This window comes from Apodemus sylvaticus, chromosome 3 (assembly GCF_947179515.1).
Source record: "Apodemus sylvaticus chromosome 3, mApoSyl1.1, whole genome shotgun sequence".
Taxonomy (NCBI): Eukaryota; Metazoa; Chordata; class Mammalia; order Rodentia; family Muridae; genus Apodemus; species Apodemus sylvaticus.
Genome location: NC_067474.1, coordinates 119,886,011 through 119,900,793, shown reverse-complemented (window position 1 = coordinate 119,900,793; position 14,783 = coordinate 119,886,011). Strand labels below are relative to the sequence as shown.

Sequence of the window (14,783 nt, the reverse complement as noted above, 5' to 3'; positions counted from 1 at the left end):
CCCAGTGCCAGGGAATAGGAGACTACACTCATGACTTAGAATCGGAGGAGATGATTTTCAGTAAACAGTTCCAAACTGTCCTCTTGATCTGCACTCAATTTTCTGTGGGAATTCAAATAAAGGCTGTGTCTAAGGTTTAAGAGGTCTCTCTACTGCTATCCTCTGGTCTTTGGCTACCCTTGTGTCTTCCCCATGTAGCCCCAAGTGGTGAGCTATGCTTCCTCTCCAGGACTTCTCAATGTATTTTCTTTGTTCACTTTTTCTGGAGCCTCTCTTTACCATAGAAGATGCATCTGACTGACTTGTTCATAAACAAACAAAACCAAACAAGCAAATGGGTAAAATTAGGACAGTCACCAAACCTAAGAGGCAATAGGCATTTTGGCCATGTACACACTGGCTGAAATGCATGGGCACTAATTGGTCTCTACCATTACCCATTTTCTGAAAGTCATGCCCAGTTTTCTGTCCTGGTCATCTTCACCTCTAAAACAGAGATGATGGTGCCACCTAGCTCTTGGATAGTCAGGGCATTTATGTAACCTGGTACTTATAAAAACATCAAGATGTCTGGAACATAATACTGCTAGGGTTGGGTATAGTTTGAACCTTTGTATCCTTCAAGGTTCAAGAGATTTGGTCTTTCAGATAGCAATGTCAGAAATGGTGTGAGCCTCTACAGGGTCAAGACTCCCGGGCAATCCTTTTGCCCTTAGAAGGGGTTGTGGGACCCACGTAGCCTGCTGTCTCCCTGTTGCCAAGTGTGATCTCTTGCTCTCATTCATCTTCACACTGTTGAGACATTATACACTATGGGGTCCTCACCACAGCTAACATAAGGATATGGCTATGACTTTAAACTTCAGTAACTGTAGTGATATAAGCCTCTATTCTTTTTAAAGTCAGCTCGTCTCCAGTGTTTTACTACAGAATCTGAAAATAGCAGTTACTATTATTGCCTGGTTGTAAGGATGAAACTGAATAATGCATGTAAAATGACTAACATAATTAGTATGTAGGAGTCACTGGATAAGTGCATGCTTTTATTACTAGTTATTATTTTTATTGTGCTAAAATATATATTACAAAATTTACATGAACTCTTTTAAAGTACTTATCCAGTATATAGGCATTAAGTACCTTCATACATTTACAAGATTTATACTTTAGTGTGTGAATATATATGCAAAACAGTATCAGATCCCTAGAAGTTGAAGATGTAGGCACCATTTGAGACATGGGTGCTGTGACCTGATCTCTGGTCTCTGCAAGAGTAGTATGTACTGCTGAGCCATCTTTGTTCCCCCTATTCACACACTCTGCCCCCCTCAATAATTGCTCTCACCTACTTTCTAAGTCACTGACCAAGCAAAACCCCATGCCATTAAAACCAGCTCCCACTTTCATTCTCCCTAAGCCTTGGCAGCATCGGAATACCTCTGACTCCAGGATTTTGAATGTGTTAGCTTCCTCGTTCAAGTGTCACTTTGTGCCTAGCGTGACCCATTCAGCATCTTCTTTTCAAAGTCCATCCAAATTGCAGCACTTGCCAGACACACCTGGCATGTTCACGCTCCCTCGCAGTCCACTAGATATACAACTCTATTTTATTTATCCATTGGCTATTTGGGCCACACCCCATTCTCTGGTGGTTGTAACTATGACCAAAATCTCTTACCTGTCACTTTATTTAGAAGTAATTTTCCTGAAGTATTTTTCTTCAACAAAGCACATTTTTACTTCGAACTTATCGTATTCTTTTTCTTAGGTTACTAGTCAGGACAAGCAAGAGGTAATAACAACAACACGATTAAGGTCAAATAATGTGGCTGGTTGGAGTATTGCTTATAAATTTCCTGATGTGTTCAAAGGAAGTAAGGCACATGGAGGTGTTTTACAAGTTGTGAAATACAAAGTAAATACAAGGAAAACTACATTCTGGCTTTCTCCGGCGTGAGACCACAGAGTGCTTATCTGTTTTTCCTAACCTTCAATGACCAAGACCAAGTGTTGTAGGAGTTGTGGGGTTAAGCCTGGGAGTTCAGTGCAGTCCTGAGCTTGATGAAAACACAACCTTCTTTTTCTGGTGGGGTCACCAAACATGTTAGTCTTCCCTGTTACTGGTTAGAGAGTGATAGTTTCTATTTTTTCCTATTATTTATTTATTTATTTATTTATTTATTTATTTATTTATTTATTTTAGATTAAGAACTCTATTCCTTTAATAACAGCAAGTGCAAATTGTGACAGGATACACTGGAGAGTCTGGGGCTTAGACTAACTGCAAAGCCAACATTGTGTCTCCCTCAAGTGTATATCACTGAAGATACCAATGCACACAAAAATGTAATGCGAACTGTCACATGACCACCACTCTTCAGAGCTCATCAATCTCCCATTAGATTACTGGGACAGTGTGACACTTAGACCACAATTACTGTGTAAGAAGCACGGAGCAATAGCGCTGTGGCCAAGTCAGGCAAGAGCCCTGATGGATGATCACCGTTGATCAAGTTTGTCAGTTGCTTTGTGTGTTTTTATGCTTGTTTGATATTCCTGCCTGCAGAAAAGAGGCTTTTAGGGGCACAGCTGTCAATGGATTCAATTTCACATTGCCATGTGACGCTTTCACTTACCCCTGTCTTCTCATCAAAGATTTTGATTCCTCCAAAGGAGATGGTTAAAAAGATTTTCTGTTTGTGTTCTCCTTTGGAACGAGCGCCAGCAACAACACCCTGTTGGAAGGAAGAACATGGTTTTTATTTTAGTGTTTTCATTTGAAAATTCCCTCTGGTCCTAAGGCATGTCAGACACCATCAGCTAGAGCCACCAATCATACACACCCTTCCTTTGCTCTCCTGCAGGAGTCTATATCACATCCTCACACCTGCTTTATGTGTTAGGATAATACTGCTCTTTGCTTTACTATCATGGAGTAAATATACACCTGACCATCCTTCCTTCTTTGTGCTGCATTACTTGACTCAGAGTTGGGTAGACTACTTGAGATGGAATCAATAAGATCCTCATATTAATATCTTTGTTGGGTTTTATATTGAATGTGGATTTAATCTTTTAAGTAAAGGCAAGTCACTCACAATAGTCTCAAATAAAGATTACAGTTTTATACTTCTGGAAATATTTTTGTATGAATGGATGTAAGTATGAATGAAGTTTTAGATGTTAGAAAGAAGCAAAAATATGTTAGTTCCTTCTCTCCCTCCTCTTTTTGGTAAAACATGATCATAATATTTATGTGTGGCATTTGAAATAGTTTATTTCACTACTCAAAGACATTTATATTCTTTTTCCATTATTCTTCCCTTGTTATTATTGTACTTTAGGGTGAAACACAGAGAGATGCATTCCATTTACTAAATAATCCATTTCCCACCTGCCCAGATACTTTATAAACCCAAGAAGGTAAACCCCACAGAAGCTAGAGATACTACTTTGTTTTTGGTCTAGCACTACAGCTTATGATAACACCCCAACTGTTATTAGCAGCAGGTGGTCATCAGATAATTGTTAAAAAGAGTCTGTCCTATCAACTCTGTGGTTTATGGGACAAACATTAAGAGAAAAACCACCTACTTTTAAAAGTTTAAGCTTGCAGTGGCAGTGGTAACATGACTGCAGCAATGTCTAGTAATGTGCAGGCTGTGGTTTCCTCAGCATTGGGTGCCACAAGGTCTCCAGTCTTACATCACTGTTTAAGATTAAGCTCAGGTCCCAGAAGTAGTCACACTGGGTTTCAGGCATAGACAAATCTGAAGTAATATGGACTTCACAGTTCTAAGAGGTACCATGTGCTGATCTCAGAACACTCCACTCCAGAACTCCTTTAGGGAATAACTGGTGTGAACCAGTCAGTAGAGGCAGAGTTACAAGGAGGGGCCCTGCTTACCAAACTGTACGATTATCTTGACTTTGGGTGTTGGAAATCATCTCCACCTCACAATATCTGATTGTGCAACTGATTCAGTTCAAAGGACTCCATCTTAGTTCTATTTCCCCAAGTATCAATTCTGTTTCTCACAGGCGAGAGAACTAGAGATTTATGGACTCTACCTAGCTTCATTCCCAGCACACAGAAGACATGCAGTCAACTTAATTTCTTCCAGTAACAAATGAACATCCAGTTCCCTCTTAGATGGGTAATATTAGCAGGAAATTCATGCTCTCAAAAGTTACCCTCCCATTGTCAAGGACATCTTACAGACATGCAGAATTGCCAGAGAAGGAAAAGTCATTAAAATGAGTTGATTTAAGTATTACAACGAGAAAACCAATGCTAGGAAAGCTGGCAGGGAGTCCTGAGTTAGTTACCAGAGAGAACGGTTATAAGCTGAGACCAATAACTCGGCCCTTCAAACCTCTGGTGTTGAGAGATATCATTCTGTACAATTGGATCTTTCTTAGGGTGGGAGTGGGTCACAATCTCCCTCTTCCTCCGTGTTCTCTATCCATCCCCATGACTGCTGCACAGTAACCTCTTCCAACAACTTCCCTGTACATGCTCCCAGTGACTCACTTCTAAGTGAAGCCTCTTTTTCTTCACCCATCACCCCTCTCTAGTCTAGACTATAGTTTCTAGGTCCTTCCTCTGCTGCATGCTTTTGAGTTCACCGTGGGTACTTTTAAGTAACAAGGAGGAGTGATGAACATGTGTCTTAGAAATCAGAGTAATCCCTCCTTCTGCTCAGGGTCACCCTGCCTGACTCTCTTAGCCGGTGTAGACCTGCTTCATGCCAACTGCACCTTGTTCATCTCCCTGCTTCTCCTAGCTTTGGGGAACTCACACCATTTAATGTATCATATCAGACAGTGATCTGACTTTGCTGGATGAAGGGATATTTAATTGTGTGGGGCACTTTTAAATTTCTTCCCTGAATCCAGTGATTGGAATGGAGTTTTGTATAAATTATACACTTACAGAGAAGTGAGATTCTTCCTCTCATTTGAGGAAAAATCAGGACATGCCAGATACTAGGCTTAGGAAAACAGGACTTTGCAGTCCTTCTTTCTGGCTGGCTTGTGTAAAACAACATACACTGCTGTCTTTCCATACTGCACTTTAATCTTTATTATCTAGTCAAAACAGAATAGTTAGTCTCTGGCTATGGTCCAAAATGTATCTCTCCAGCTCTGCATGTCTAAACTTAATCCCCACTGTGAGCATTTTTAAAGATGAAGCCTTTGGAAAATGATAAGTCACAAGAGCAAAGGCCTCCTACATGGGCCATGCCTGCACAGAGGCTTTGTTTGTCCTCCATTGTTTGTGACAGAACTTAACTCTCCTCCCGGCAGAACCCAGCTAGTGTCATCTTGGAGCAGAAAGACTGGACCATCATCAGACACTTGTCTTTTGACACCCTGATCTTGAATTTTCCAGGTGCCAACACTGTGTGTGGAAGTACATTTATGTTCTCTATAAACTACTTAACCCTGATATTTTTCTGCATCAGCACAAATGGACTAAGATCACCCCACACAAAAGAGAAGATGTTAGGGCTGAACCAGAGGGAGCCCCTCTTTCTTCCTCCTAGGGGAGGATATCACAGGACAGGGGAAAATGTTACACCTATAGCCAGGAAGTATGGACTTAATATTTCCCTTCACAATAGAGTCCCTGACTCACAGAAATTGCTGGAAGGTCAAGAAGCAATACAGTCTAGCATATGGTACAAACTGGAAGCCAAGGCCATCTTGGATGACTGGTATCACGAGGTTTTTGTTCTCTAAGGGAATATGACTGTTTACCCAGAGCAGGAAAAACCAGAGGCTGTGTTCCTGAGTATCTGTGCCTTGTGCTGCTCATGGAGACTGGAGAGAAGGACCGTTCGTATGGTGCTATCTTTGGGGAAATTATAATGTGTGATGATATCAAGGATGCTTCCCCTGTGGGATGCTGCTGTGTCAGGTTCTGGGAACTTACCCTTAGTACAGGCACACCTGCCATCCTAGCATGCCACAGCAATGATTCCCATCAAGATTGTTTATTGAGCTGAGTAGAAGAGCCACAAGAAGGTGAGGAGATCTTTGGCTGGGGATACGGATGCTGCCTGTGTAGGCACTGATCAGTTCCCTGTGCCTAGGACCTCCCCATTGGAACCCTGGAACCTGGGAATCTACCGCTTTCCTTAGCACTTCTTATAAGTGCTTTCTTATTTGTCATAAAATATGGACATCACAGTCTTGGGCAATAAGAATTATCTGTTTGATTTTACAGAGGAGGAAGCACAAGTTCAGTGGTCAAGTGGACCTATAACTCAGGCCATGGCCCTTCTGGTTCTGAATGTACCTGAAACTGTAAGGACTCTCTAAGAATCTATTCTGGTATATGAACCTTAGAAACAGCCTTGCAATAAAGCTGTATATATGTTCAAAAGTTTCTGGAAATAGTTAGGTGGAACCATAGGCTTCCAAACTCAATCTGAAGTTTGGATGAAGTATGAAGTAGGGATGGTCATGTTTATTATTTCTAAGTATGCTGGGAAGCTTAAATGGACTCAATACATACTACCACAAATAAGCCATGCAAAAAATACACAGCCATCAATGTTACTAAAACGAACGTCTGAGTCAGACAGCAACAGTGTGGAATAGCTAACACACAGACTCCTGAGAGAGTCAAGGGGAAGTAGGGTCTCCTCTTGACTTCTAATGGAAGGTCTTTAGAATGCAAAGTCTTCTAATGGAAGCCTTTAGGATCCGTGAAAGGGTCAGCTCTATAAAGCAAAGTGAGCAGGCTGTCCAGTCCAGCTCAGTGGATGTGTTGTGAATTAGTTTTGATGGTATACATAAATAGCTATTATATCATATGAACATGATGCTATGCAAGGCTGTGGTCACAGGAAGCACATGTGCAAACACAACAGGACACTAGCACAAGCACTGAGACTTAAGTCTATGGTTACCAAAAGCTTCATCTCCATCCTCAGTCCTGCTAGTTACTAGCTTTAAGATCTTTACAGGAGGGAGTTCATCATAAATTCGATTTTATCCTAGTTACTAAGGGAATGAAATTTCTTTTTCAGTCATGTTTTGTGCCCTGGATAAACTATATGCACCCAGAAGACTGTCTGCTCTGAAATCATCTGTTTCTTCCCCAGGCTTCTAGTTGGATTCTGTGTATGAGGCATATACTAGAGATCAGAGAGTTGACAGAGGGAGATACCAGGATAATTTCTTAGCTTCCTTACCAACCATGGTCTATATTATTGACTGTTGTCTGATGGTGGTGGGAGGGTAGAGATTAATTTGCTACTCTTGGACTCTAGCTAATAAATGTTGTTAAGGGAAGGTGTAACAGATGCTAGATCCTACATGTCCACATCATGTTTGCTCTCCTAACCTTGACTGACATTTCCTACTGTATTCTCTTCAGGGTAGATTCTGTATCTCAAAGGATCCTTGTGGTTTTATACTCAGTTCTTCAGGCCCTATCCCTGGGACTCATCCCACCCACAATTTCAGTCACCACTCTTCTACTCGAGGTTTCTGAAAATTGACTTCTCTAAAAGTCAGTGAGGTATGGCTAGTACCTTAGAGGTATAAGAATAAAACCAAGCTGAATAAGGATAAATTAAACCCCAACACAAAATGATATAACTGAGTGTTAAACTACTACTTGTTAAATGCTGGGGTCCTAGAGATCCAGTTCTGAGTTCTGGGAAAGAACTTTAATATTTGTGAACCTAGATTTTATAGGTAAACATAGATAAACCAATCTCTAGCTTGTAATATCAAAAGCTGATGTATGTGAAGGTGCCCTGTTGACTATAAGTTGAAATACAGCAATAGTCTGTCAGTAGATATGTCTTTCACTAGACAGTGGACCCCTCAAATGCACACAAAGGAACTGCCTAGAACATCTACAATTCAGGAGGAAATTCTCTAATGGATGATGCATCAACTTCAGAGTCTAGCAAAGGGAATCCATTTCTTCCCAGTTCTCATATGGTCTAATAGGAGAAATTGGGCCCTTTTTCAAGGCTAAAAGGAATTTTGTACTTCTCTGGCTCTTTCCTGGGCAGGTGGCCAAATGCAGAATCGATCATTTTTGTATCTGTGCTTCTTACAGAAAAACCACTGGGAGCTGAAATGTCAACATTCTTCTCAGCAAGTTGCAAATAATGAAACACAATCATCTGGAAACCAAGAACACCTCAATGTGTTCACTGCATTTGACAGGAGAGTGTTATAGCAGGACAGACTTTCTGGGCCTTGGGACCTCATGATTATAAGGGATGACAGATGGACTGTTTCACTACAGGTAACACACACACACACACATACACACACACACACACACACACACACACACACACACACACAGCTAGACATTTCTCAACTACCATGGTCTAGTATTAAGTCCAAGAGTAAACTCCTGTGAGTAGAAGGAACTGCTGCCTCTCACCCATGTCGACATGGGTGCTTCTACAATACAGTTGGCCAGTAAGGCTCTCAGCCACTGGTACTCAATGAACAGCTTCTTCTAGATACTGGGTAAAGGGGATGCAAAACTCCTCTCTCCTCCATAGATTGGTGAAGAATCAAGTCTGTGCACTAGTGAAGGATTAAGGAGTGGTACTTGTTTTGTCTTTTAATGAAACTTTGCAGAAGTAAATCTCCATTGATTTCCCAGGCACAGTTGGGGTGCTGGGAGTGGCTCTTTGAGATAGGGACACAGGAGGTTCAGTCTCTCTGGGGCTCTGTAGGCAGCCTGTCCTGGCAGAGGGGCTGTGTTCTGATTTCATGTGTTTCGGAGCAGAATCTAGGCTCTACTTAGGTTGAGGAGTCAGGCAACAGTGGAGAGAACAGAGGATTCTCCTACAAGCCAAGCAACACTATCTATGTTGTCCAAGTATCTGCCCGGGGCCCTGTTTCCCAGTCATATCTCCTAGGTCAGCATTCATCAGTCACAGAGGAGCAGCCGTGGGAATCTTTGTGCCTGACTGCCTCATCTATTCATCATTCAGGATGGAATTTAGAAGAGAAAGAGGGCTCATTATTGAGCTGCCCTGAAATCTCATAACATGGATTCATTATCTGGAAAAAAAAATCACTAATCTCTTTCCAAGGTGAAAGTGTTAAGTCATGATTACATTGTTGCTAATGTCCTTTTCTAATATACCTAAAGTTAAGTATGCATTTATTAAAACAAAGTTTGTTCATATAGCATTTTAAATATCAAAAACAAGGATGTAGAACATAGAAACCTGAGTAATTTTAAAAATCCAGCACTGGGAGACCACATCAGACAGATATGTTAAAGTCTTAAGGAACACACACAGTACCAACAACAACAACAAAAAGTTGTGTCTTATTAAGCAAATAAGGTGGTGTAGACAGTAATTAACAAATTTCTGTCACTTAAAATACTTTTAGGCACTTTGCCAGAATGTGGACAGTTTTCCCTTTTCCTGTACTTAAATATATTCCACAGACCCAATAGTATCTTTGAGAGAGAGAGAGAGAGAGAGAGAGAGAGAGAGAGAGAGAGAGAGGGAAAGATTGAGGAGTGTGTGTGTATGTGTGTGTGTGTATATATATGTGAGTGTGTGTATATGTGTGTGTGTATGTGTGTGTGTGTGTATGTGTGTGAACTCAAAAAAAACCAGGTTATAAAACTATATAAACTATAATCTATTTTTTATTATAAAATGTGTATTGTTTATATTACAGAAGTAAAACAATTGAAGATTAAATACGAAAATGTCAACTCTCATTTTTGTGGGAATTTTTGGATGATTTCAGTTTTATTGCTTATATTTCTGAAGTTCATAATTAGAATTTTATGTTGAGAAAGATAAGCTTTATATATGTTAAATGCATGAAGCAGGATTCTTGTTAGATCATTTGCTTTTCTAATATTTTATATCATATTTTAAAAAAATTAAGAGGATGTGCAGAATCAAGATCTGGGGGCCAGGAATTTTTCCCCATGTGTTTTTAATTCTGACTGATGAGAGAATGTGCTCTTCATTAGGTTTGTTGAAGTTTATTGTTTTCTAAGTTATTCCTCTGGTTTTTCCATGCAAAGCCACCTTTGAGGTCCAGCTGCATATGAAGGCGAGGCCAACTTTCTTTGTTATAAAATATTTGAGTTCATCAAAGCAATTACAAGAAAGAATGCAATCCATTTTGCACCTTCCCATGGGTCACTAGGGGGCAAGTTACATAAACGTTTTTAAAAAGTAATAAAAACAGCAAAAAAATCAAGATGTGTGAAGGACTATAGAATCTGATCATTTTGTGGCTTTATTTTTGCAGGCGTTTTGCAAGGAAGTTAACCTAGAAGAAACAGCATGAGCAAGGCCTGGCTAAATCTCTCTCTATCATAAGTGTCCAAGCAGTGTTTCTAAACCACTGGAATTTCTTCCCAGTAGATAAATATGGTGATTCATCCAGGAGCCCAATCGCCCAAGCAGTGAGGTTGGTGAGAAGCAGGTCTTTCCCTTGCCTGTGTTAAACCAAAGCTATTCATAAGGAAGCACTTGCAACGGTACCTTCAGCTTCATCATGGAATCTTGACATAACTTGTCTCCCCGAGCTGCGGACACTTCATCAATCCCAATCAGCTTGGCTTTGTACCGGACCCCTTCGCCTTTAAACCTCTTTATCAAAGTGGCTTCGCTGCGATCCTGACCTGAAAATGAAGAGAAATGAATTCAGAAACAGCATGCCAAGACTCTGCTGGCTTTCAGAACTTACCATTCAGGGATCTACTTATCTGCACCTACATGCCACCAAAGTCAAATTGAAAGAAAGAAAATAACATCTCCAGATTGAAATTCTGCCTCTACCCATTAAAACACAGAGGTGATTTACTTCTGAGCATCAACCTTTTGGACAGAAAAGGAAAACTTAAAGACGATCACCCCAACAAAGCAAGAGACAACATCAGATAACATGGGTAACATATCTAATTTGCTTTTGATACATGAGCAAATGCCCTTTTCACGTATCACTAGGAGTTTAAGTCCAAATGTCTTGCTAGGGAGAGTATCAGCACTGAGTTTCCAGTATTTATAATTCTTAATGACGCTTTGGCGAAGGTCCAAGACCTTCCTTACACCCGACTCCATGAACTGTCTCATAGTAAAAGTCCAGAATAATTTCTTTACATCAAGTAATGACAATGAACAATTATTTTTAAAAAAAAATGGTTTTATGATATTGCTTCTGGTAACTCAGATATGCAGGGAAATAGCCTGCCAAAGTATTTGGCATTGACTGCCTGTATCTTGCAAGAGGCTCTCTTCCTCATTATTAACATGATATTTTGCTACATACATCAATTAGGACTTCAAGAACACCCACATTAAGAAAGGGACATAGAGATGTTTTTTAATAAACTTTCTAATCATTCATCAAAATCCAAACCGTTTCCATATTCCAAATGAAAACTCTAGTAGTTTGTTCAGAGTCAGAAAAGGAAAACACAGCAGTTCAACACTGATCACATTTTGCTGAGTCAGGGATCTGGCCCTGGCCCTATCATTCTAGCGACCCAGGGTCTCTCAGGCCTCTGACACTATCAGTGGCTCTAACTCTTGACTATTTCCCTCTCAGAGCTTCCCTCGTCATCACAAGCCTTGAATGAAGATGACAGGGATAAGTCAGCCCATTCTCCTTCTGTAATATGGGATTGATGATATTCTGAAGAGCAAACCCATAGCTAACCATAGCACAGTGTCTTTCTGCTTATGAACTCTGACTTTCATTCCTTGCCTTTACTCATCCATCCAGTAAGGATTATTTCCTTTGAGCAAGAAACCATTACTTAGTGCCAACAAATGAAGAGAGAATCTATGCCTCTAGAAACCCAAGGTGCTGGGGGTTTTTGTTTGTTTGTTTGTTTGTTTTCTGTGACTGAAAATAAAAATGTACCATGCATCATGGCAGGTGTGTAAAAAGGTTACCATAGTGCATCAGCTGAACATCATTTTCTACCTATGGAAGGACAGTACCTTAGAGAGTGCCAACAGTCATTTAAAGGGGACAGTACAAGAAAGGCATGCTTTCACGTTCATAGTAATCTTTCTGCAAATAGTAGCTATCACTCCATGATGTGACCAATAAATGCAGCACTTGGAGATTCCATGCTAGGGAGAAGGGATGGCTACAGTGACAAGTCTGAACCTGGAGTTCCCAACTCCCCATAGTCATTTATTACTGAATTCTCTGACTCCTAGTCTACCAATAGTTTTGATACAACAGTCCTTAAAACAAATGCTGTCAAGACACACAGTCAGAGATTATAAGGAATATAAACATTGAATGCTGGACTTCTACAAGGAGAAATTGCAGAGGGTAGTGCTGAGAATATCAGACACTGGATCCCTTCTTTGGATATGTATCTAAGCAACTTGGCCTATGACAATGCAAGCTTCCTCTGTCTGCTGTGCTAAGTTTGCTGACAGCAGACGATATCTTGCTCTCTTACACCATCTCATATAACCATCACGTAGAACTGTTCTCATTATGGATAACACTCATTTCACTCCTCAGACTGTCCCAAAGTGCAACGATACCAGTGATGGCCAGAAGTACTTACTGGAAGCCTGTTACACACCTCACATGGCTACTCCTCAATAAGTCAAGCATCTTTCTACAGACCCACACTGGAAGGCGAGATCAGAGAGGCCATCGAGCTCACCTACACTCACTTCTCAGGAACAGCACAGGTTCGCCCAATGCCGAAGCCTGGATTTGGGTCGGCACACACTGCGCTCCAAGCCTGTTCTTTTAAGAACTATGATTAATGGCTTTTCATCGACACAACTCCCTTTAAATCCCCAATTTTACCTTGCACCAGAACTCACCTGGCTCAAATCCATTGTTCCTAAATATAAACATACTGGCAGGAGGGAAAAAACCCTCCGTTGGGACACAGAGGGAGTTTGAAAATAGAATAAATAGTTTCTAGAAAACTAGTCATGTCTAAAACCTGCCCTTGTGTCAGACACAAAGAGCCTGAAGAAACATGGGCCAGGCACAGCCCGCTGCTGAGGAGAGATTCACAAGAGGAGACAGAGTCAGGGCAGGTGGAAAGGGCAGAGATTAATAAGAAAATATTAGGCCATTTAGAGGAAAGTAAGGAGCCTAATTTAGATCAGGACCCAGGGCCAAGCTAATTTGTATGAAGGGCACTTATGCAGTAGAAAATCCAGTTTCTCATTAAATGCTCTACCATTAAAAGGGTAATTCTTCATAAGCACATCTTGAACAAGGTCTCAGTTATATTAGTTAAAAAATAAATAACAGATATCAGAGACCTGAGTGTATGATCTCACTGGAGTACAAGCAGAGAGGGGGGCACCCGGCTGCTTCTCACAGTCCATCTCTACTAAAAACTAACAGTGAAGCCACAGTTTGTATGGGCTAAGCAGAGGTCATTTGTTTAAGCAAAGTCCTACAATGCTTCTCCATCTATTACCCAGCATTTACCATGTCCCTAACTCTGCCAGGAGTTTTATATCATGTAATCTCTCTTTTAGTCTTTTGCCGGTTCTTTGAGTTATTCTGTGTAATAAGCTCAAAGTCACAGAAGACCAAACCAGTACAGCAGATTCTGCTACTTTCAAGTACCAGCTGTAGAAATACAGAATTTGCATCTTACAGAACCCACCCATGTAAAGTACACATTTACAAGTCAGTGGTGTTAGGACACTCACAGAATGTATGGTTATCACTTCTGTATAATGTTAGAATACTTTTAAGTTCAAAAAATGTCCCCCGCCTATTGATGTCATTCACTGTTGTGGTTTGAATGCTAAATGTCTCTGTGAGGTTCTCAGAGTTGAACAAGTGCTCCTCAGCTGGTGGTTCTGTTTGTGAAGGCTGGGGACACTTAGGAAGAGGCATCTCATTGGAGGAACTGGGGTGGGGCGTGGGGGCAGGCCCTTAGGGTGTTTAGCTGAGCCCTTCTTTTGTTTACTCTCTGCTTTTTAAGGTAGACTCAGAATGACCAGCCAGACACTGCCTCCTGACACCATGCGTTTCCTCTGTGTGGCTGTGTCTTCCCTGCTTTAGTGGACTGTATACCTCTGCACCAGTAAACAAAAATAAACCCTTTCTTGTTTAAGTTGCCTTGGTCAGGGATTTTATTTTTAAATCATAGAAACAAGAAAGTAACTAATTCAGAACAAGTGGTCCTGAGAAATTGCTGAAGTAAACCTGACCCCATGGTTCTGAGGACTTTGGAACTATTTGATGGCTTGTGAGTATACGGATGTGTTTGGTATTTGGGACTCAGAACGCCTAACACTTCTTAATGGACCATGGTGAGAGAACCTGAAGAGTGAGGACCCCACTCTTGAGCATTCAGAAGAAAGCCATAAGCACCAGAGATTGGGCTTGGGTCATTCCTCTGATATTTGGGCTAAGAATTTGGCTTTGTACCACCTATGTTCCAAGTACCTGAGTGGTGTTTAATTTCAAGAAAAATGGGATCATTGGCTATTTATCGAGCACTTGTATGTTCTAAGATATTTATGAATGCCTATGGTGTGTGGCAAGATGTTTATAAGTGCCTACTGTGTGTTCTAAGATGTATAGAGATACAGCAAATGTTCAGTATGTTGACAACACTCTATTCATGGTGGTTGTATCCTAGTGGATAGATTTTGTCAAATCTATTGATCAAACATCCACAGATTTTTCAGCCTTTCTGCCATTCTAGACATACGAAATCTCCATAAAGACCAAGCATCAGGAGATCCTAAGTGACTCCCATAAAGAATATGCACCAGTACAGGAACCCAGATGACAGA

At 40.8% G+C, this 14,783-nt stretch overlaps 1 protein-coding gene across 6 annotated transcripts in view; it reads right to left on the bottom strand.

The window, feature by feature from the left end:
- Positions 1 to 14,783, bottom strand: part of Dab1 (DAB adaptor protein 1) — a 383,273-nt gene that overhangs the window by 125,550 nt on the left and 242,940 nt on the right. For all 6 annotated transcript variants that reach the window (XM_052176879.1, XM_052176883.1, XM_052176878.1 and 3 more), the window contains exons 3-4: positions 10,515 to 10,654; positions 2,637 to 2,735 (exon numbers count right to left, since the gene is read on the bottom strand). In XM_052176879.1, the coding sequence (XP_052032839.1) occupies positions 2,637 to 2,735; positions 10,515 to 10,654 (239 nt within the window). The remainder of the gene's footprint in view (positions 1 to 2,636; positions 2,736 to 10,514; positions 10,655 to 14,783) is intronic.